The 24,706-nt window shown below is 39.1% G+C and overlaps 1 protein-coding gene across 3 annotated transcripts; it reads left to right on the forward strand.

The window, feature by feature from the left end:
* Positions 1-4,108: 4,108 nt before the first annotated feature.
* LOC101395985 (survival of motor neuron protein) lies at positions 4,109-23,896 on the forward strand. 3 transcript variants are annotated; one of them, XM_004420470.3, is made up of 10 exons: positions 4,109-4,221; positions 6,897-6,968; positions 8,452-8,571; positions 9,496-9,696; positions 9,844-9,996; positions 11,449-11,538; positions 12,667-12,777; positions 16,923-16,973; positions 22,219-22,244; positions 23,561-23,896. In XM_004420470.3, exons 1-8 carry the CDS (start codon positions 4,147-4,149, stop codon positions 16,968-16,970), a joined length of 870 nt encoding a protein of 289 aa, XP_004420527.1. In that variant the 5' UTR covers positions 4,109-4,146; the 3' UTR covers positions 16,971-16,973; positions 22,219-22,244; positions 23,561-23,896. The 3 variants fall into 3 exon arrangements, with proteins under 3 accessions (XP_004420527.1, XP_087286344.1, XP_087286343.1); XM_087430218.1 differs by lacking the exon at positions 11,449-11,538; XM_087430217.1 differs by lacking the exons at positions 22,219-22,244; positions 23,561-23,896 and adding an exon at positions 17,140-20,158.
* Positions 23,897-24,706: the final 810 nt, after the last annotated feature.

Genomic DNA, 24,706 nt, shown 5'->3' on the forward strand with positions numbered 1-24,706 from the left:
TTCTGAGACTTCAAAAACTTGTGACTTAACAATGGTTATACGTTAACCAAGAGAAACTAAAGCTTGAGACCTTGTTCTGTTCTGAAGTAAATATGCATCATTATTGTAAAGAGAATAAAAATACCATTGAAGTAATAAAGAACATAACTTTAAAGTGTTATTCAAATACTTGATTTTTCACATCATACAATTCAACAAATTTTTGCTGATCTAATATGTCTACCGCTATGTGAATGGACAGATCACCAAATATCTTAGTGAAGGTTCTGGCAATCTTGTGATAGGTCACTTACCAAGGGTACCACCTGTCAATAGGATGGAATCCTAAGTGTCTCTGATCCTAAATGAGGCAAACATGAAGTTTAATAGCCTGAGTTTTTATCTTCATATTAGCACAGATTTTCAGTCAAAGTAAAGCTTTGTTCTATTTCTTGGGTTAACTTCAGTTTTCAAAACTTTATATGATGGTAGTCACAAGGGCAAAAGGATTACAACAGCTTAAGTTAACATTCTAATAAAAAGGAGTAATGAAGAAGTCTGATTGTACTATAAAGATTCTTTATGAGCCCATCTTCCTCCACTTTATATGGGACGCTACCACAGCATAGCCTGAGAAGTGGTGCCTTGGCACGCACCCGGGATCCGAACCCCAGGTCACCAGCAGTGGAGCACAAGTACTTAACTGCTATGCCACAGGGTCGGCCCCCAACATGTTTGTAATTTTAAACAGGTATTTTCCACAAAAGGATAGCACTTCATATCCCCATGCCCTTGATAATATCAGATATTAACTTCTAATACTTTTGCCAACCTGAGTGAAAAATGGTATCTTACTTTTTAACTTACAGTTCCTTGACTGTAGAGGTTGAGCATCTTTTCATATGTTTATTGGACATTTGGATTTTCCTTTTTGGGAACTGCCCATGTTTTCTCTCTGCTTTGTGCTTTTTATTGCATTTAGTCTTCACATGTAGGTACTAGTATGTCCATTTTTATAGATGAAGAAATTGAGATTTTGGTTAAGGAATTTCCCCAAGGTCACCCAGCTAGTACGTGGCAGCTTAAGGATATGAACCCAGGCAGACTGAGTGCAGAGCTTCCAGAGGTTAGGCACATTTTCATACTTATTGGCCACCTTTGAGTTTTTCTTCTATGAATAGCGTGTTCTCACCTTTGCCTGTTTTGCTGTTTTCATTTTTTTTTTTTGTGAGGAAGATCGGCCCTGAGCTAACATCTGCCAATCCTCCTCTTTTTGCTGAGGAAGACAGGCCCTGGGCTAACATCCGTGCCCATCTTCCTCCACTTTACATGGGACGCCACCACAGCATGGCCTAACAAGCGGTGCGTCGGTGTGCGCCCAGGATCCGAACCGGTGAACCCACGGCCGCCGCAGCGGAGTGTGCGCACTCAACCGCTTGTGCCACCGGGCCAGCGCCCGCTGTTTTCATTTTTATTTGACAAACCTTTTGTAAAAAAAATTTTAGTCTTAGAAATATTAGTCTTTTCTTATATGTTACAAATATTTCCCAAACTATTTTTTGTCCTTTGATTTTATTTATGTTGGTTTTACCAGAATTTTTAATTACATAATCAAATGTCTAGTTTCTTTATAAGTGAGGACACAGACTGACAGCCAGCGACTTATCTTGACATGTTAAAATTTTTAAATATGAAGTTGAGTGCATTTGTTTGGGTGGGGAGTGGGTGGAGTGGAAGAGGGATAGTCTCGAGTTAACTGATTACAGTACCCACCACCCTATTGCTTACTCCGCCTCAACTCATTTACCTTACCTGCCTGACCCCCAAAAGGTATTTGAGTTTTCAATCCTTGATTGGTTTCTTGTTTCTATCTTAAGATCTCCCCCATCCCAAGTTTATAAAAATTACCTAGAATGTATTTTGGTATATGATGTGAGGGTAGAGAGGCCAAACCTCACATACTGGATGGCTGATTATATCTATGTCATTTATGAATTATACTACCATTTGTCCATTACATCGTTCAAATATTCTTCCAAAACATCATTTGGAATTTTCAACTTTCTGGTGCTGTAACAGTTCAGTGCAGTGAGACATTCTTGTACACAAATCACTGACACATCTCTGATCTCTTGACCCTAGATCCTGAAGTCAGGTGAGGGTAAGGAACTAATTGGTTTTGGCCTTGTCTTTTGTTTATTCACTATTCTACTTGACGATTCCAACATATATTTTTCAAATTGGAAACCTGATTACTAATCATTTGAATCCTTCCTTTGATCACGTGCAAGTTCCAAGAGTCACTGAAGACAGGTTTTTAGTATGAAAATTCCTTAGGCACAAAGATTGGTTCCAGTTCATGAAGTTAAATGTAACGTTTATGTAAGTGCCTTCAAATCTGATGAAATGGTTCCTTTGGAAGTTTCACTACACTATGCTTTGAGTGTTTTGTCTATCTTATGAAATAGCTTTGTAAAGTATAGTGATTTAAATCTGGATGTCACCATCAGGAGAAAAAGAACTTCATATTTTCTTTGAGGACAAAAATGCCATAGGTTTATTTTTGAGGAAGTAGGTCCTAAGTAGAAATACTTTTTTCAACAAAGAACCTGCCATTTCAAATTTATTAAAACTAATTCCTTGAAAACATTATGCTAAGTAAAAAAAGCCAGACACAAAAGGTCACATATTATATGATTCCATTTATATGAAATACCCAGAATAAGTAAATCCATAGAGACAGAAAGTAGATTAGTGGTTGTGAGGGGCTGGAGGGAGGAGAGAAGGGGAGTGACTGCTAATGGATACAAGGTTTCTTTTAGGGATGATGAAAATGTTCTGGAATTTATAGTGGTAGTGGCTGCACAACTTTTTGAATGTACTACAATTCTCTAAATTGTATGCTTTAAAATGATGAATTTTATGGTATGTAAGTTATATATCAAAAAAATAAAAACAAAAAGAAACCTGGTTCCAAATTCTGTTTAAATTTCTGTATCAAATGCCATTTTGAGAATTTATATGATTGAGAAAAATCTATGTGAGCTTTTGAAAAAATACATCTAAGGGAGCCAGCCTGGTGGCGCAGTGGTTAAGTGCGTGTGCTCTGCTTCCCCAGCCCGGGGTTCAAAGGTTCAGATCCTGGGCACGCACTGCCAAACCGCTTGTTAGGCCATGCTGTGGCAGTGTCCCATATAAAGTAGAGGAAGATGGGCACGGATGTTAGCCCAGGGCCAATCTTCCTCAGCAAAAAAGAGGAGGATTCGCGTTGGATGTTAGCTCAGGGCTGATCTTCCTCACACAAAAAATAATAAAATAAAAATAAAATAAAAAAATACATCTATTTCTGATATCTATAGAAGTCAAAGGGGAGCCCTCAAACTTATTTGGGTGGACTTTTTTTTTAGTAAATTATAATATATACTATGTGAAAGCCATCTGGCAAGCCTAAACGTGTAATAAGGAATACGGGAGAAGTAGACGGTGAGCTCCCACTAAGAACTAGAAACCTGCTTGATCCATGTAAAGACAAACGTGGGAAAATGCACATCCTGAAACAGTATATGACATTCAATCCCATTTTTTTTTTTTTTAAGTTCAAAAGTTTACTAGAAAAGATTTAGGAGAACGGATATTAACCTAAATGTTTAAGGCTGGGAAGTGTCTGGAGGCATGAGCTCTGGTGCCTGGACTCCGGGCAGCTGTGCAGATGCTCTGTGCCTCAGTTTCCTCATTTTTAAAATGGGAATAATAGCCCATAATTCATAGGGTTGTCGTGAAAATTAAACAAATAAATATATACACTCTTAAAAGCACTTTTAAAAATGGTAGCTGTATTATTATTGGTTACCTCTGCACTGATTTTTATTGTATTGCTTACCCATACTTTCTAAACTATCTGCAATGAACACTAGTTTTTAAGAAAATTTATTGTTTAAAACCAACACACCCTACTCGAATCACTCTCTGAACATATGAAAAAGTGAAATCAAACAATTGAGAGAACACAGAAAAGCAGCACCAAAGCGAGCCGCGCACAAAGACGCGACCGCCCCGAGCGCGCGGGGCCCTCCCGGCCGCCGTCCTCTTCCGCTCCCAGAGGCCCCGGCGGCGGAAGTCGTCACTCGGAGGGACGCCGCGCGCCCGGCACCCCGGGGCAGGCTCGCCATGGCGATGGGCGGCGGCGGCGGCGGCGGACCGGAGCAGGAGGACTCGGTGCTGTTCCGGCGCGGCACGGGCCAGGTGAGGTCGCGGCCGGCGCTGCCTTCCTCCCCCCAGGCCCTCGCGCTCCTTCCGTGGCCGCGGCGGGCCCTGGCCAGTTGGGTCACTGCGGGGCCGTGGTCCGCTGGTCTCCCCAGCTTTCCCCATGTGGGAGCCTCAGCCGCAGGCTCCTTCCCCGCGCAGCTTCGGCGTCCTGTGGGCTTTGCGCCGAGGCCCTGCCGCAACTTAGTCCTCCTCTGGTCTGTTCGTTCTCTCCGACTGGGGCTGAGCGGGGGAGCCCAGGGGGAAGCGAGGAAAGCAGTTAGGGGTCTAGAAGATGAACTTGATTGTTCAACCCTGCCCAGCTCTTGGTTGTGTCTCAAACTCTCCTGATTGTCCAAGCAGCCTATTTTATTTTTAGTGGTTCCCGGTTGTTGAGGGTGTTCCAAGACCTGTTAGTATCCCAAAGGGGAGGATCTCAGTCAGCACCTAGATTCGGGCTGATTGGAAGCCAGACCCTCAGGCCACAGCTTTTAAAGTATGCAAACATATACAGTCCTGTGGGACCCCAAGTGTAAGCCCCACTGGCTGCCAGAGCCAGGCAATCTGGGGGTGTCCCCTGGCAGCAGTTGCAAAAATCACGGTTCCAGACAAGTATATAAGCTCCTTTCTGGGAGATACCAGTGAGCTAGCGTGAGGCAGAGGGAGAGCGTAAAGATGGCATCCACCAGCCTGCATTCCCCAAGAACACCACTACAGGCTTCTAGATGTGTGCCAAACTTGAATCCTGCTCCTGAGGCCCAAGCTCCAGGACAAGCCAATACGCCTCTTTCTCCGAAAGACTGGGCGTGTGTTTCAGTCTGCTGTCTGCACATGTGCCCTGGGGGTGGTAGCCTGCCAAGAACTGTCGCTCTGATTGTTATAGTCCCATGGGACCCAGGAATGCAAGCCCCCTGGCCTCCAGAGAAAGGTGATCAAAGGGTGTCCTCTGGGTGGCAGCCGCAAATACTGGGGCATCAGATGTGTGCAGAAGCTGCCTTCCAGGAGATACTGGCTCTCTGGAGCGTGGCAGAGGTGGAGCATAGAGATAGCACCTGCCGTCTAGAGCAAGGCAGACAGCATGAAGATGGTGCCTGCTAGCCTCTGTCCCCAGAGAGTATCCCAGCAGGCCCCTAGGTGTGTGTTGTATTAGGTGTTTGCCTCTCATGCTGATGCCCTAACATAAGCCAATGCACCTCTTTCATACACAGTCTAGACACCTCTCAGTCAGCTTCTGCACTGGGCCCTGGGGATGGTGAGTCCAAGCTCCTGAGCCCTTTAAGAGCCGTTTCTCAGCTTACTATTCCGTTGTGGGTCTCGTGGATGCGAGCCCTGTTGGTTTTCAAAGCTAGAGGTTTTGGGGGCTTGTCTCTCAGGTGCAGGTCTTAAAAGTTAGGATGCGTAGTGGGGGATTCAAACCCTTCACTCCTCAGGGAGAAGCTCCAGGATTTGAATTTCCTCCTGATTGTGGGTTACTATGTCTCAGTTTCTCCTACCCACTTCCATGTTGTTTTCTTTTTTTCTTGTTTGCTGGATGAGTAGGGGTTCCTCAGCTAGTTTTCAGATGAAATTGTTCCATATGCAGCTGTAGATTTGGTGTGTTGGTGGGAGAAGGTAAGTTCAGCTCTTCCTACATCACCATCTTGAACCAGAGAAAATCATTTCTTTCCTTTTACAGTCGTGCACTGCATAACGACATTTCAGGCAACAATGGACCGCGTATACAACGGTGGTCTCATAAGATTAGTACCATATAGCCTGGGTGTGTAGTAGGCTCTATCATCTAGGTTTGTGTAAATATACTCTATGATGTTCGCACAATGAAGTTGTCTGATGACGCATTTCTCAGAACGTATCCCTATTCGTTAAGCAACACATGACTGTAATTAAAACATTTATTGTTTGTACTTCACATTTTAATGTTTGATCCTGTTTTTTTATATTTTTTGTTTTGTTTTGTGTGGCAGTATGTCTTAAATTCCTAATTAGACCATCTGTCTTTAGAGCAGGCGGTATGATTTCATATACGTCTCAATGATAAGTGCTTAGTAGATAGTGGGTGCTCAAAAACATTTCTATTTGAATTGAATTAAATGTAAGTAAAAATAAAAATAACATAATGATTTTTACATCTTTTCCCAGTTACTTAATATCACTCCCATTTGAAATGAAAATTAATTGATTAATCCCTATTAACAATTTGTATCCTTAAGCATTTTGAGAATTTTTCTTTGAATAATCTAGGCACATTGTAAGGTCAAGAGGAAGATGTATGCTTTCTGAGCCCGTGGTCAGAACAGAGTTACCGGTCTGGATAAAGTCAAGCTGATGGCCAGATGCTTTCCGACTCTGCAGACTAAACCCTTCCTCTGCTCTTAGAAAAGAGTGAAACATGGGTTACGTTTTGAACAGATCCACTTCTTGTCAGTGGGTAGGACTTAAATTGTGGAGTGTTGACTTCATGGCATACCTCTTAGAACAATATGTCTAGCTTTGGGCGTAATGTCATATCATCTCTAAGGAGGAAGGCTTCCTGTGGTTTTATTTAGGATTTAGAATACCCATTTTTAGTTTAATTTTGTTATGTCTGGTTTAAGATGGTTCTTGGTACTATCTAGCATATGTTTTTGATGAAACTCATCCAAACATGAATTGTTTTTATTGTTTACCCTTTCCAGAGTGATGATTCTGACATTTGGGATGATACAGCATTGATAAAAGCTTATGATAAAGCTGTGGCTTCATTTAAGGTGTGAAATGTTTACTCTTTTCCTTACTTCCTCATGTTATTTATTTGGGAAAAAAAGTAATTGATAACATACTTATAGTAAAGTGCTAAAGTGCGTATTATTCAGTTCTAATTTTGAAAATTAAAAGATGACATGGGTTAGTTAAATAAGATGATATCTTCCTTTAGAAGTTGGTAGTCTGTGTAAATGTCATCCCTTTAGCAGAGGCAATTTAAGGAGAATTTTAAACATTTATTGCTTTTAATATGTTTACATTGTATCAAACTATAGAAGTCCTCTAACTCAGATTTGAAGGACAGCCTGAATTATTTTTGTATATTGAAATATTTATTGCTTTTTATTGAGATGATGATGATTATAAATAGCAGTAGTGCAATAATTAATAATTGTAGAGTGTTTACAGTGTTCTAGGCACTGTTCTAAGTGCTTTATATATGCTAAATTCATTTAATCCTCCCCAAATCCTATGAGTTGGGTATCAACTCAAGTGTTCCTGATGGTAAGAGTATACAGTTCTTTTAGGGAGTATAGTCTGTTTTTGTGGCCCAAACAAGACGTCTGCACAGTTGTCCAACATCATTGCTTTCCCCACTGTCTGAAGTATTTAGTATTATTGAGCACCATATATGGGCCATCGTAGTCCAGGCACAGAGCATACACTTACAGAACACCAAGCACAGAGTCCCCTTCTTCCTGTAGTCACTCCTGTAGCATGAGGTAAAGATTGACCTGTATGTCATCCTTGAAGCTGAATTCTAAATTTTTTCAGTAACATGCTTTCCAGTATGCACTTAGACTAGAGGTGCACTAAGGCAGGGTCACCAAGAGAGTTCTCTAAAATGCAGATTGAAAGGGGGCTTGGTGTGGGGTGGGGTAGGTGATACTGCAGGGGGAAATAGTCTGAGTAGAGGAAAAGAACTGATTTAGGGAACAGATAGTTTACTTTTATTTGTGTTGCGTTTGAGGTAAATGTGAAGATATGAAATTAGTCATTGGAAATGTTGGCTTGAACTAAGGAGAAAAGTCAGAGCTGGGTAATAGTGTTGGAAGTGCATTGACCTAGAGGTGATAATTGAAGTAATAGGAGTAGATGGTCGTAAGCAGGTAAGGAAGGATGGCCAGTTCTTGTTGGGAATGCCCAGTTTAAGACTCGGTTGGAGAAGTACTGAAAGCATTGGGGCCCTATATTGCTATCGTCCAGAATGTTGTACATATTAAGAAGAAAGGTAGTCAGCAGAGTCTAATGTTACAGAAAGGTTGGGAGTGAGGAGACTTGATTTAGAAGGATCTTAGGAGCTGATAATCAGATAGACAGTGCCTTCGAGAGCAGTTTCCGTAGCCTGTGGGGTGGGGAGAAGAGGAAGTAGAGGCTGTCTATCGGAAGTGGTGGGCCCTTGAGACCAGCTTATAGTGACTGAGTTATAGTGTGACTTTTTTTATGTATTGCTCTGTAACATGTCCCTTTCTATTCATATTTTCATAGCATGCTCTAAAGAATGGTGACATTTCCGAAGCTTCAAATAAACAAAAAGGCACACCTAAAAGAAAACCTGCGAAGAAGAATAAAAACCAAAAAAAGAATCCTACAACTCCCCTGAAGCAGGTTATTTTAAAACAATGAGACTTTACTTCAAAGGATTTCTTGTTACCGTCTTTATTAAATGGTGTAAAATATCTGTAACTTACAGTGATTTGTACAGTGTTTTCCATTGACATGTAATCATCAAATTTCTAGAACAGCTATTCGGCTTTCTATTGTTCAGGAACATGCATGTCAATAAAAGGCTAAGGAATTAGGTGGGAATGCTAAATACTAAATTCAGGACAGTGTTTGCTTTATGTTGGCAGCGGTAAGGGGGGCGGGCAGAGAGAAGACAGTGCTATTTGGGAGGAGTACCTCAGGGCCTTAAACTGAATTGGCAGTATTTTACTTCTTAAACTGAGAGATTGGTTTCCTTTTTTTCCTCAAAAGCCTTAAAACTATTTATACCCGGGAACCATAAATTCTGGGTAGAGACATTTCTGCTATTTAAAAGAGTAGACCTGGAAACTAAATGTTTTGGTGTCTCATGAGTCACTTTAGTTTCTCCGTTACCGAGGAGGAAGAGAGCTAACGTTTGATAAGCACTGGCCGAGTGCTGGGCCAGAGTGCTGGACACGACGCGCCTTCCTGCCTTTCTGTTCTTTATAACAGATGTGTGAAGTGGATTGTATTAATCCACTTAACAAATGAGGAAAACAAGACTCAGAGAGTAAGAAACTTGTCCATGATTATATAAATGGCAGAATTTATATTATATGGCAAATATATGGCATGATTATGTAAATGGCAGAATTCTGTTTATATTAGAATTCAGATTTATGTGTTTTTGGCCCCAAGCCTCTTTCACTGTATCATTCTGCCTTCCAGATCAGTTAACTGGAGACTATCCCCTCCACGCCCCACTTCACCCCACCTAAACAAGATTATAGTTTACCCTCTTTAAAAGAAATACGTGTGTGCATGTATCTTTGGTTTCTTTTATAGTGGAAAGTTGGTGACAAATGTTCTGCCATTTGGTCAGAAGACGGCTGCATTTACCCAGCTACCATTGCTTCAGTTGATTTTAGGAGAGAAACCTGTGTTGTGGTTTACACTGGATATGGAAATAGAGAGGAGCAAAATCTGTCTGATCTACTTTCCCCAACCTCTGAAGTAGCTAATAATATAGAACAGAATGCTCCAGAGGTAAGGATACAAAAAAAATAGAATTCTTGGAAGCAGAGACTAGATGAGAAATGAAACAGTATAGTTGTCAGTTTGATCCACTGAGGCATTAAATTTTCCCTAATGACACTTTTATTACAAAAATACACATATTTTTTCTTTTTAAAGAATGAAAGTGAAAGTCAAATTTCAACAGATGAAAGTGAGAACAACTCCAGGTCTCCTGGAAATAAACCAAATAACATCAAATCAAAAGCTGCTCCATGGAACTCTTTTCTCCCTCCACCACCGCCCATGCCAGCAGGACTGGGACCAGGAAAGGTAAACTTCTACCCAGAAACAGTTTCCCAGGAGATAGTTAATAATATTGCAACATTCAACCCCTCCATTAAGTGAATTGTAGCTTTTCCCATGAAACTTGTGTAGCTTTCTTTAGATGTTACAAAGACACACTTGAGAATTCTTTGAAAGGGAAATAATCCTTTGAAAAGGAAAAGTAATGCAGAATAGTTTATAATGAAAGACTTTTCCAACTACTTTTATGGCGTTGTCATATTACATATTAGACTAATAATTTAGTGATCTCAAGTTAAAGGGGGTAACGGTGCTTTATCATCAGCTGAGTGTTCTGCTCTAGTTCCCTATGTGTGTAAGATGGGGAGTAAGTTCCGCATATCTTGTGTAAGATACTGAAAAATTGGAAGAGAACACAGTATTTACATCTAATACAGATAAAATCCTAAGGAGCTACCAGATGGTTTTGTAGAATAAAATGTAAATTTTGTTTTCATTTATGGTTCTTTTGGTTATAAATAACATATCAACTTAAATATGAGAGATTTTTATTTTAGGTTATGTGATGGAACCCAAGTAGGTATGTCCCTGTCCAGTTGTTTGTATAAAGCAACGATTTCTTCACTGGAAGTTGTGGTATTCAGGCACTAATAATTTTAAAAATTAAAAAAATCAAGCATGACTTATTAAGGTTCATCAAAACTTTTCCTTAAGATTATATTATTGTTACTAGAATGATCAAACTTCTTAATTTATATATATCAATTGCTTTTTTGGTCTCAGGGGGCTGATTTTTCTGAAGTGAGAGGTTTACTAATTTTTACAAAGTATGCTCTAAGTTAGCATGTGTAACTAAAAGGACGTCCATAAAAAGATTGTACAGGGGTTGGCCCAGTGGCGTAGTGGTTATGTTCAAGTGCTCCCCTTTGGCGGCCCAGGGTTCACGGCTTCAAATCCTGGGCGCAGACCTACACACCACTCATCAAGCCATGCTGTGGTAGCATCCCACATACAAAATAGAGGAAGATGGGCACAGATGTTAGCTCAGGGACAATCTTCCTCAAGCAAAAAGAGGAAGATTGGCAACAGATGTTAGCTCAGGGCCAATCTTCCTCACCAAAAAAAAAAAAAAAAAAAGATTATACGATTTAGTTAACGAAATTGTGGGGCATATAGTCTTCTACAATTAAAATATCGTGCTAAACATATTGTCTCTGACTTATTAGGTAATTAAAAATCTTTCTTACTTTGGTTTTACTCCCTGAATGTTTTTATATAAAAAGGAAATGAGAAAAATCTAGATTTATGAGTCTATTTGACTTGAGCATTTGGTACATGAAATTCTATTTAATCTTTTTGATATGTATAATATAGATAGTATTCTGGACAATTATTTTGATTCTTTTTGGCATTGAATCTTTTTTCCTTCTTTCATATTTAAATTGATAAATTAGTCTTTCTTTGAAATATTCTTTACAGCCAGGTCTAAAATTCAATGGCCCACCACCGCCACCACCACCACCACCCTTCCTCTCCTGCTGGCTGCCTCCCTTTCCTTCTGGACCACCAGTAAGTACAAAAGAATTCAGATTCAACTTTGCTTTCATATGCAGTTGGGATTAGCAGACCATAGGTAATTAGGAAGGGTCATTTTAGACCATCCCTAGGGCCAGGTTGTAATGGGTAAACATTTGAACTAAACCTGAGGTTTTTTGTTTTTAGTGCCTTCTGCTACCCACACTCAGTCCTCTTATGGCCCCAACTCTGAGCCCTATATTGCCTGCTGCCTTCCTGGCAGAGGTTGTATTTCATTCAATAGGGAGGTAGCTCCTATTTAAAAGGACTGAATCACACTGTACATGAGGATTAATATTTTGCCCTTTCAGATATGCTTGCATGTTACCTGCGGATCACGTAGACTATCCTGGTGTCTGATGGTAGACTTTTTTTGTGTGTGTGTGTGAGGAAGATCAGCCCTGAGCTAACATCCATGCTAATCCTCCTCTTTTTGCTGAGGAAGACCGGCTCTGAGCTAACATCTATTGCCAATCCTCCTCCTTTTTTCCCCCAAAGCCCCAGTAGATAGTTGTATGTCATAGCTGCACATCCTTCTAGTTGCTGTACGTGGGACACGGCCTCAGCATGGCCGGAGAAGCGGTGCGTTGGTGCGCGCCCGGGATCCTAACCTGGGCCGCCAGTAGTGGAGTGCGCGCACTTACCCACTAAGCCACGGGGCCGGCCCTGGTGGTAGACTTTTAAATATCAACAGTAGGTAGCTACAAAGACACCTCCTGGTAAACTGTGTTGGGATGGGAGCAGCGCAGATGTGTGGCCCAGGACCGTTGCTTGGAGTGTGGTGTAGGCGTCTCCTGAGGAAAACCATGGAAGTGTTTATGCTGCATCTTTTCCTCGTAGCTTCTTAATGCAGTAGAACAACAGTTTTAGTCAAAGCAAAATGTTTAAACATCTTATGTGACTGCTTGTCTTTTGATTCTTGTTCAATTTAATTTTGTTCGTCTTTTGTTGTTGTTATTGGTTGGTCTTCTCCAGATGTCAGGTTTTTAAAAATTTTAAATAGGAGATAACATGGAATGTAGGGAAAGATAACTTAACATCTAGCATTCTCGACGTAAAATGGACCTCCAGACCTCACATTTTTGTTTACTGACTTTCAAGTATATTTTTCTCCATTTCCAGATAATTCCACCCCCACCTCCCATATGTCCAGATTCTCTTGATGATGCTGATGCTTTGGGAAGTATGCTAATCTCTTGGTACATGAGTGGCTATCATACTGGTTACTATATGGTAAGTGATCACTCAGCTTCTTTTCCCGACAGTCACTTCGTGGTTATGTAACTTTGTTTTGTTTGTGACTGAAAAGCAGTTTGTTATGTTAGATGGATCCTAAGAGTTGAAAACTACCTTAAAGTTTAAAAAATACAACTTTCTAAGGCTTAAATTTCTATTGTCCCCGCTAAGTGTAATTGTAGTGCATTTAAAAATCTTTGCTATTAGATTATTTTGATTATACATTTTCTAATTTAGTGACATTCTTTCTAAATTATTTTTCAATCTCATTATCTTTGTTTTGATTTGAAATAAAATGGATTGCAGGAGATGGAAGAAGAAAGGATAATACTTTGAGAAAAGATAAAAGAAAGACCAAAAAATTAGGTTTTTTTTGTGTGCATAGAGAAAGGTCTAGGGTGATAATGCCAAACTGGACTTTAGGAACTGAGGCTTCAAACTTGTCATTTTTACATCAGTCTGTTGCAGACATGTTCTATTGTAATTTAGCAGGAAAATTTTAGATTTTTAAAAAAGGAAACTTATGCTGTGCTAAGATTATGACGTGGTATTGTACGCACTTGAATTTTCAGTTAATTAATATGTAGAGGAAAATAAACAACTGACTTGAAGGTGTAGTTTTTTAAATGTATCAATCTGTACATGCCCCCATTAACATTCTTATTTAAAAGCTACTCTTCAGCTGTTGTATAACCGTGGTATGTTTGTACCATTTGGTGAAGTTCCCCTTTTAATCACCAAAAAAGATGATGAAAAGTAACAAATTAACAATTGTAATTTGTTTTGAGACCAGTCATCGGACTAACTTCCTAAGATTCGTTCTTCTATACTTCAGATTTCTCTGCATTTTTTTTAAATTATGAAATATTTTGAAAAATAATGTATATAAAGTACATATAGAGTATTGACATGATTTATGTTTATTTTAAAATTTTTTAGACAGGGAAAGATGCAGGGGGTGGGGATTCATCCATAGCTCTGTTATCCAGATGCACTGTATTTTGACTTACTTCTGGGTTCATATTATGCATAGGTTCATGGTTCTGTTTGGTTGTTGTTAGTGTAAACTTTTTATTGAACTATGCGTGCAGAAAAGTGCACATACTATAAGTGAATGGCTTGATGAATTTTCACAATCACATGTGTGTAATCAGCAATATCAAGAAAAAGAACATTATCACAATCCCAAAGCCGCCTTATGTCTCCTTCCAGTCATTACCAATCCCTTTCCCAAGGGTAGTCATTTTCCTGACTTCTAACCTCATGGATTGGTTTTGCCCTTTTTTGAACTTTTGTTAATAGATTCACACAATATACTCCTTTGTGACTGGCGTTTTTTGCTCAACACTCTGTGAGATTAATCTACATTGTTGTGTGTAGTTGTACCTGTATTGCACTTCATTGTGTGAATATACTGTAATCTTTGTTTTAACCATCGGTGGACATTTGGGTTGTTTCCAATTTTGAGCTATTAAAACTAGTGTTGCTATGAATATATTTTTTAATATATTTATTAATTTATTAATTTATTGAGATATAATTTACATGGTATAAAATTGACCCTTTTAAAGTATACAAGTCAATGGGTTTGGTTTTTAGTATATTCACAGTTATGTAGCCATCATTACAATCAATGTTAGAATAGACCTTGTCTGTGTTGTAACTCTTGGATCTCTAGCATCTGGAATAGTGCCTGGTCATGATAAATCTAATTCAGAATATGTTCGTAGTTTGCTGAATGTTGAACACTAGCAAGTTTTTCCTCTGATAATTAGATAACCATTTTTATATATAGCTTCTTGTAGATTATTTTCTTATGATATCTGGATGTACCATTATCGAGTCAAAAAGTAGAAACATTTCAACAGCTGTTGGTGCTGCTTGACTGGCTTTCCACAATTCTTATTTCCATGTGTATTGCCACCAGTGCAGCTTGAAAATGTCTGTTTTACCATAGCCTGAAATAGTTATGGATCTTATTGCTTTCTACTTTGATAGCTCTAGCAACAGTTAAAAAATATGAATGACTGATGTGTTAGAATCCTTTTGATTTGAAGGGTGACATTGATGAAAATTAGTTAGTCAAATTGTACTTATAAGCATTCCTGTTTCATGTACTCTATTGTACTGTGTTATTAAAACTTCACAGGTTTTCGGTGGACTTTCACCTCTGGTCCTGACCAACAAAGTGCAGATGTTTCTGTTTCTGAGTGCAAGCAGCAATTCTTGGGAAAGCAGCCTTGTCCAGAATATTTGCCACAAACTCAGGGCAAACCTATGACTAATTTGTTCCAGAAAAATGATCTTTAGTTTTAGGGATATTATTTGTATATCCGCATAAATTAAAATATAAACATATGTTTTATTCAGAAGTGTAAATTCCTAGATCTTGCATTTTTGTCTCTCTGAAATTTTTACCATTAAAAAGAAGAAGCCAGTGGGGCCAGCCCAGTGGCGTAGTGGTTAAGTTCGCACGCTCCACTTCAGCAGCCTGGGGTTTGCAGGTTCAGATCCCAGGCACAGACCTACCACCCCTGCTCATCAAGCCATTCTGTGGCAGCATTCCTTATACAAAATAGAGGAAGATGGGCACAGATGTTAGCTCAGGGCTGATCTTCCTCACCAAAAAAAAAAAAAAAGCCACTACTCCTTATCAAGTTTCCCAGCAGCTTCAGTATGTTTTAGACACCATTGCTCCACGAAGCACGTGTGATTGACCACTTTTCCATTACCAGCCTGTTCCCATACGAGCAGCCAGACGGGATTTGGATACAGCTCTAACCTCTGCCTCTTTCTCCTTCTAGAGATCCAGGCAGAATGTGAACAACTAAGAGTAATGTGATTGAAATCACGTAAAATAGGCCATAACTTTGGTATTTATTAGTAACAAATAACTTTTAGTACATCTTATGACCCCTAAGGTATAGATTAGTAGTGAAGTGGAAAGCTAGTATATGTGTAGGGAAGATAGAGGCATTGAGGCCAGAAGAGAGGAATAGGACATTTGGGCTAGGTCTGACTAGGAAAAACAAATATTTGAGTATTGATCTTTAAGAAAAAAAAAAGTCTAAAATGTTTTTGTTTAAGGGCTGGCCTGGTGGCGCAGTGGTTAAGTTCGAGCACTGCGCTTCAGTGGCCTGGGGTTCGCAGGTTCGGATTCCGGGCAGGAACCTACGCACCACTCATCAAGCCATGCTGTGGTGGCATCCCATATAGAAAATAGAGGAAGATGGGCACAGATCTTAGCTCAGGGCTAATCTTCCTCAGCAAAAAAAGGCAGAAGATTAGTAACAGATGTTAGGTCAGGGCCGATCTTCCTCAGAAAAAATTAAAAATTTAAAAAAAAATGTTTTTGTTTGGGCCGACCCGATGGCACAAGTGGTTAAGTGCACGTGCTCTGCTGCGGTGGCCGGGGGTTCGCTGGTTCGGATCCCGGGTGTGCACCGATGCACCGCTTGTTAAGCCATGCTGTGGTGGCATCCCATATAAAAGTAGAGGAGGATGGGCATGGATGTTAGCCCAGGGCCAGTCTTCCTCAGCAAAAAAGAGGAGGATTGGCATCGGATGTTAGCTCAGGGCTGGTCTTCCTCACCAAAAAAAAAAAAAAAAAAAAAATGTTTTTGTTTAGTGAGTACTGGTCTTTAGTGGTTTTATTTTAATAAATGAGCATGACACATCGTATATTTTATTTGATGGAAATAAGGTATAAGTCGGCTCAGGAACATCATTGGACTTAGTGAAAGAAGAAATTTTTTTTTTTTTCCTAAGGAAGATTCGCCCTGAGCTGACATCTGTTGCCAATCTTCCTGTTTTTGTATGTGAGCCACTGCCACAGCATGGCCACTGACAGATGAGTGCTGTAGGTCCACGCCCAGGAACCGAACCCAGGCCGCCAAAGTGGAGCTCACTGAACTTAACCACTAGGCCATCAGGGTTGGCCCAGAAGAAAATTTCTTAATTGCAGCCTAATAATTGTTTACTTTGAGATCACTTTTAAAGTACATTGGAAAGCTGTAAACTTATTTTCTGATGATGTTTTGTTAAATAGAATTAGTAAAATGTCTTATGTGAAACAAAATGTTTATTCACACCTATGTAAGATGTGTATGCTATTCGTTTAAATTCATCTATTTTCTTTACAGGGTTTCAAACAAAATCAAAAAGAAGGAAGGTGCTCACACTTCAATTAAGGAGTAAGTCTGCCATCATTATAAAAGTGAATCTTACTTGTGTATAAATTGTATAGTTTGTGGAAAACATGTTTAAAAATTAAAGTGTTGAAAAGTTAACGTAAAACAATATTAAAGACATTTTGATGCCCAAACTATTTGATAATAGCTTGATCTACATCCTCTCTAGAATCCTCATGATGTCAAAGTGCTGTCTCAGCAAACACTGGTTTGTTGGTGGTGTGGAAAGAGAAACATTTCTTCACAATAGAGAGGTCCCTAGACTCAGTGAAGAAGCTGCATCCGTAGTCAGGCAGCCAGACTGCCTTTGAATGTGTGATGCCTTATGAAACACACTGTGTTACCTGTGAAAGGTTCTGGTCAAAACAGTTCAACTGGAATTTATCAGACCTTTAAGATCTGCTTTCCCATTTACTGGAAATCCTGGAGATAGAGCAACAAGTTAAATGACGACAGAAAAGAAATGATCAGACAGTTCCAGAATGTGGAATGTCATAGAAGATAACTGGCCCTCTTTCTTCAAAAAGTCAGTGTCATGAAAGAAAAAAATGGCGTGGAATGGGTAACTATTCTAGATTAAAAGTGACTTAAGAGACATAACAGACGAATGCCATGTGGCATCCTTGACTGGACCCTGTTTTGAAAGCCATCTGTAAAAGACTTGAGGGTTGAGGAAAGTTGAATATGGAATGGATTTCAAGTGATATTAGATAATTATTGCTCATTTTATGAGCTGTGATAAGGGTGTTGTAGTTTATAGAAGAATGTCTTTTTAAATTTGCATACTGAAGTATTTAGAGGTGAAGTGTTATGTCTCTTAATATATTTTTAAATGATTTAGCAGAATGTATATGTGTGTGTGCATGAAGCATATATGGTTATTATTGAATCTAAGCGATATGCGCATGGATAGTCATTGAACTATTCTATTTTCTGTGTGTTTGAAAAGTACATAAGAAAAATGTTCAGTATTTTAAAACTGAATTAGTAAAAGCTGTGTGTCTATCATTGTTTTCCTTTTTCACATATTATTTTACACTTTTGGTCCATATTCATCTATATTTTGATATGGAGTGTGTGTGTGTGTGTGTGTGTGTGTGTGTGTGTGTGTATCCCCACTTAACATCATATTTTTAATGTTTTCACATATTCTTTCTGTCAGACTGTTTGCCTGCGTGTTATGCCACTATTACTTTAGTTCAGTAGGTTTTGGCATTCTGGATAATGCTATAGTAAATAACCTTCTTATATATAGTAATTTGATTCTATTCTGTCATTTCTGTCATAGCCTTAGGATAAGTTTCTGTGTTGTGACTATTTGGTAAAAGAGTGTGGACGTTATGATTCTTGGTAGATGTTTCCATGTTGCCTTGAAAAGCAAATTTTGAAAAACATTTTCTTTTTGATTTTCAAAAGGGGAGATTCATTCCTGGGAGGGGTATTTTTAAAATTATATAAATCATCACATTTAAAAATGTAATGATTCATATTTCATTCTTTGATTAAAGTCATTTTTGTTTACTTGAAGTTCTTCAGCTAGTTATTCAGCCAAGTCTAAAAAGGGGAATAGAAAAATGAGGCAGGGGATGAAATGGGTTAGTGTTCCAGGCGGAGAGGGCACAAAGCCGGAAGCACCGGGGCAGTGTTTGGAGACCTAAGGTAGCTCTCAATATGTCACGTCACTGTTCCCATGCCAGCCCTCTCAACCCCCGCCCCGTCCCTATAATTTCCCCTCTTTGAATCTGCTCTCGACTTATTTCTATTCCATAGCTTTTCACATGATAGTATCTTTGTTGTTTACTGTGTGTCTTTCCTCTGTCGTGAGAGACAAGGCACTCTGTCTTGTTCTTCATCAGGTCTGCAGGATCTGCAGTTTTTTGAAGTCTGGAATGGGCTTAGAGCATAGACTGGAGGGAGTGTCAAAGGAGAGAAATGGTGAATGGGAGAGAGATTTCAGAGTTGTTTTCAGATCACTTCTTTCACCCATGATGAAAGGTTAGGCATCAGTTCTATTTCTTGCAGTTTTAAGGAAGACTTTTCTTATAACAAATCCTGCGTTACGTGACTGGTTTTGAAAGTTAACTGTAATGGTGTTTGACCTAGGGTTATTTTTAGGCACTATTTACCTTGCCTTAAATGCTGAACAGTGAAGCAGCCTGCCCCTTGAGTACAGACAGAACACAGCACAGCCACCACGCTGTGTGTCTAGACTAACCCTAGTAATAAAGTTACAACGGGGCTGGTTTTCCGGCCTTCACAGGAGTGATTGTCCTCGTGGTTGTGAGGAATCCTAGATGGGAAATTCCGTGGTCTGTTCCTCAGCCACGGCAGAATGTACGCTCAGAAGAGAGACAAACAGAAAGTGAGAGGCCGTATTCGAAGAGTGGCTTCACTAAGGGATCAGCCAGAGATTCCTTGGTCTCAGTCCTCTTGTAAGTTTAGCTTTTCTGTGTGGTTGCCATTAACAGAAATAAACTACAGGGTCGGTGGTTTTTAATAGTGATGAACTTAAGTCATGTATTGTTTGAAGCTCTGTCTGGGTGAATGGGAAAACAATGAATGACTTTAATTCAGAAATAAATTCTGAAAGTTGAACAAGAGCAGCCCCTGCTTCTGGGGAAGTTCGTGTTTCATATACAGTTGCAGTCCATAGAAGACACTCAGTGTTCAGTTATCTCACTAAGCACTTGGCACATGGTCATCATTATATATGAATTGTGGCCTTTGCAGAGGATTCAAGAACATTTGTACACAGCTTCCATTTTTTTCCCCAGTGCTTTTTGTGAGGTATAATTTATGTGCAGTAAAATGTAGAGATTTGAAGTGAAGAGTTTGATCAGTTTTGACAAGGTGTGCCGTTGTTCGCACGCTTACCATCCCTGACCTCTGTGAGCACAGATCAGTTTTACCTATTTTAGAACTTCGCATAATGGAATCATACAGCATGTACTCTTTTGCACAGGATTGTTTTTAACTTAGAATTACTTGTGAGTTCAGCTCTGAGATAATATATATAATATATTTTGAAGATATCAAGTAATATAGTTGGAGAAGCTTTTGGAGAAACTAATTTCAGAGCTTTGAAGTTCTGATCCTTTTGTTACTAGTTATTGTGACATATAAATTGACCTTTTACATTTTAAAATCCATATAATTTAGAGTTGAGCTATATTCTACTTTAAATAAAATTTTTGTAATAAAATAATATTAAAAATATTAAAATATTTAAAAAATATTAAATTACTGAAATATTAAAATAAAAATATTAAAAATAAAATTCAGTTCTTGGTTTCCAGGCAGAAGAAGACAGATGTGAAGCAGTGTACTTGAGCATTAAAGAGTCTTTGTGTATAGGTAAAGACTTCTACTTAAAAGTAAATAAAATCTTATTTTATAGAACTTGGTTTCAGTAGACCCTTAGGTATGTGTTAGTTTGGGTTTTTATTTTTTATGTTTTCGCTTGAGGAGGATTAGCCCTGAGCTAACATCTGTGCCAGTCTTTCTCTATTTTGTTTGTGGGACGCCACCACAGCTTGTCTGACGAGTGGTGTAGGTCCGAGCCTGGGATCCGAACCTGTGAACCTGGGCTGCCGAAGCAGAGTGCACCAAACTTAACCACTAGGCCATGGGGCAGGCCTCAGGTTTCTATTTTAAAAGAAACTAGAAACTGTCACATGAAATTTATCTTTCCTTTCTAAGTAATAATAATAGCTGTATTTTTCAAGTGATTACCGTGTGTGCTAGGCATAGTTACTTCATTTAATCTTTATAGCACCATCGAGTTAGATACTATTATTATTCCCATCTTGCAGACGCAAAAGCAGACTCATAGGTGAAAGGACTGCCTTGGACCACATAGTAGATGGTGCACTCTGTGTGACCTCAGAACCCTCTCTCCGGCTCTCAGGCTCCAGGGAGTCCTGTCCTCCATGTGCATACTTGAGGATGTGGGCAAGGACCCAGTGGAAATTCTACACACGTTTCTGGAGCTCCTTCTCTTCATGTCCCTCCTCTCTAGGCCCTACATCTTCAAATTCCAGCTGCCTTATTCTAGGGCGCAAACTCTGACCTCGGTTCTTCCACTCAGCAAGAGCAGTACTTTCTGCTCAGGCTCCGCCTTCCATTCTGCAGTGTGGGCACTGTGGCCAGCCAGGAAGGGGTGGATGGAAGCTCGCCTCGCCTGTTTCCCTTTCTCAGGGATCTCAGCCCTGCGCTGTCTGTGGCCAGTGCCTGAAAACCGTTAACGTTGGGCACTGTGTCAGATTGCATCATCTGTGGCAGGAAAACAAGTACACTAGTAGCTGTTCCTCCTGTTTTTAAACGTTTCATCATTTTCTTCTTGAATACTTGGTTTGATGACACAATTCATTGCATCACCTTTCCCGTTTTGGAACAATTAATTTTCGGTTGTTGCATATTTCCTGAAAGATTAATCTATTGTGGTGGTTAAAACAAAATGTACTAACCAATGGTGTTACACTCCATACCTCTCAAGTACATAAGATTAATATGTCAAATTTGGAATTATTGATATAGATTTCTACGTGGCAATAACAAATCTATTTTGGGCTTTTCTGTTTAACATAGTTCCATAGAATTATTTTGGTGTGTTGATGATTAACTTCATATATTGGGCCTCAGATTCTAAATAGTTCTGTGGGTCATTGTATGTTGTCACATTGCTTCCCCAAAAGAATAAACTAGTTAATAATGCCCTCATTCTTCATGCTTACTTAATTGTTAGAGTTTCTACTTGGTATAGTCTATTTAAAAGTTATTTCTTTATCCACTGTTATTCTTATTTGTAAAATAAAAGTTCTCAAATAGTTTGAATCTATTTTTGAACATTATTCAGTTTATTCTTTTAATTCTTTTTTGTTTTTTTAAAAACTACATTGTTGCTTGTTATGTTTAGCAATCTGATAGGAAGATATATTTAAGTGAAAAAAGTAAGATGCAGAACTGAGTGTATTATGCTCCCTGCCATTAGTGTAAATGTATATTTACATCCGTGTGTGTGTGTGCATTATCATCATCTCAGGGTGATCCTTGGGTTACCTCTCAAGAGGGACTGAAGGGCAGGCATGGAGTGGAGACTTCACACTATACCCCTTCTGTGTTTTTTCTATTTTTGTGCTGTGTACATTTATTGATAATAAAAAATAAATAATGTGTAATTAAAATAAATCTGGCGAGATGTGTCTATCATCATTACTCCTTTAAACTTTTTTAATCTTCATTTTTGTAGGTAATTCGTGCAGTGTTCTTTAATAGGTAAGTGCTTTTTCCTAAGTATTTCTTTTTTTTTTTTTTGAGGGAGATCAGCCCTGAGCTAACATCCATGCTAATCCTCTTTTTGCTGAGGAAGACCGGCTTTGAGCTAACGTCTATTGTCAATCCTCCTCCTTTTTTTTCCCCAAAGCCCCAGTAGATAGTTATATGTCATAGTTGCACATCCTTCTAGTTGCTGTATGTGGGACGCGGCCTCAGCATGGCCAGAGAAGCGGTGCGTCGGTGGTTGCCTGGGTTCCGAACCCGGGCCCCCAGTAGCGGAGCGCGAGCACTTAACCGCTAAGCCACTGGGCCGGCCCCGCTCCGTATTTCTGGAGAACATTCCATATCAGTATATAAAACTATCTTGTTTTAAACAGTTGCAGGATATTTTTATATGTAGATATGTACCATACTTAAATTTGAGTTCTTATGGATGGAAGTTTAGGTTGTTTCCAGTTGTTTGCTGTGTACTACTACAGTCAGTACCCTTTTACATAATTCTTTTGTAGATGTATGAATACATCTTTAGGATTGTCTAAATAGAATCTAGAATTCTAATCTAGAATTAGATTCTAGAATCAGAACTGCTGGATTGAAGAGGGCATGCATTTATAATTTTAATAAATCTTGGCCAAATTGAAACTCAAAGAAAACCTAAAATTGGGTCCAGTGGACTCAAATGTTATACAGGGGTTAATATCCTGTTTCTGCTTTCCTTATGTTTTTTTTTTTTTAATTCTTTACCTATTTATTAAAATGGATGTTTTAGGACCATAAATTTTCCTCTGAACAGTGCTGTAGTTGTATTCTGTAGATTCTATTATGTAGAATTCTTATCGTTTTCTAGATACTCCAAAATTTTGAATTTTGTTTTCAACTCTAGAAATGTTTAATAACTTTTAATTTCTAGGTAGTTAGGTTTAATTTCTAATTTTATTATATTATAGTTGGAGAATGTTGTTTGTATTGTTCTAATAACTGTTCTTTTTTTAACACATGATTTTGATCATTCTTTTGTAATTAATTTTAAATTCTGTTAGGACAGATCAAATACCAGTGCTATCTAAAAATTTTCTTTAAATATTCTTGCTCATTTACTCTTCTAAATGAATTTCACAGTTTGTCTAATTATTTAAGTATCCCATAAAGATTGAAATTAGTATTACATTGTCTTTATTTAGCATATTTTTATTCTGGTTTTATTTACCATGATAAGTGTATTGCTTCCATTCTCTCTCTTCTTTCTTTAAGATTTTATAGGAAAATAGGTTTTTAAATTTCATAATTGTATCTATTCTTTTTTCTTTCAAATTCAGGTGCACCTCTCTCCCAAGGAGAATGGTATTTTGATGTGCCCTGGTTGGTGTGAACAAAGGTTTCATCATTTTCTTCATGAACGCTTGGTTAGGTGGCACAATCGTCTGCATTTCCCCCTTGTTGCATGTCCCTTGTGCCAGGTGTTTCAAGGGAGTGATCAGTTTGAATAACTGAACAACGTAAATGTGAGTGATTAAAGGAAACTCAAAGTCCCATATGGTGCAGAAAAATGAAGCTGTCAAAATCACGACTGAGCACATTTGTATACTGTAACTTTCTTAGTATGTTAAGCTTTATATTAATGCTTTTAAAAATAAATGATAATTGCTTTTTAACTTTGACTGTCTGAATATTTTTCTTTGGAATATATGTGGTGAGGTGGAGTCTTTCTAAAGATGTAGAGAGAAAACTCCTCAGACTTACCTGGGTGAAGGGGTAGCATTGTGAAGATGCAACTGATTGTATAACGCTTTGGTGAGGACAAGGTTAGGGAACCAAGCCTCACGGAAGCTGCAGGTCGCAAGGACTGGACCTGGCCAGTCAGGACCCAAGGCTGTGTTGTGTTTCTCGGAGGTCGTACTGTCCTCCTCCCTGCACCTCCTCTTGTCTGTCGGCCTCTGTCTCCTGGCCTCCCCACTTCCTCGTCATGCACACTGCCTCACGTGCTTGCCCGCGCCATTCTCGCCTCGTCACTACCTCAGTTCCATTGGACTGTCTCTGTGTCTCTCAGTTCACATTCTCGGGAGAGGTAGAAATTCCCACTGTTTGAGTTTAGTCTAAGGAGGGGTGTCCACGCACCTGGGATTCTCTTGTCCTTTAGCTGCGGGAGAAGAGGCTAACATGACAAGTGCTCTTTCTTCAGAGGTTTTGCCTGGGCACACTCACTGTGCCTGTAATATTAGTAACTTCCCAGTACATGTTTGTTGAATAAATGAATATTCAATGCCTGATAAGTAAGCTTAGCAGAAGGGAATTTTCTATGGCTTAAGCTTTCTTGTATAGGGTGAGTGGAGTTTTGTCGTTTTTCATGACAGTGAGCCAATAGTTTCTACAGTCGGCATATTTTAATTGCCTAAATATGTGCCAAGTTAAATTTAGTTAGGAAGGTAGCTTATTTCCTTTCTAAGATACTTTCAGATGTTACC

This window comes from Ceratotherium simum, chromosome 4 (genome assembly GCF_057802395.1).
Source record: "Ceratotherium simum simum isolate JZ-2026a chromosome 4, ASM5780239v1, whole genome shotgun sequence".
Lineage (NCBI taxonomy): Eukaryota > Metazoa > Chordata > Mammalia > Perissodactyla > Rhinocerotidae > Ceratotherium > Ceratotherium simum.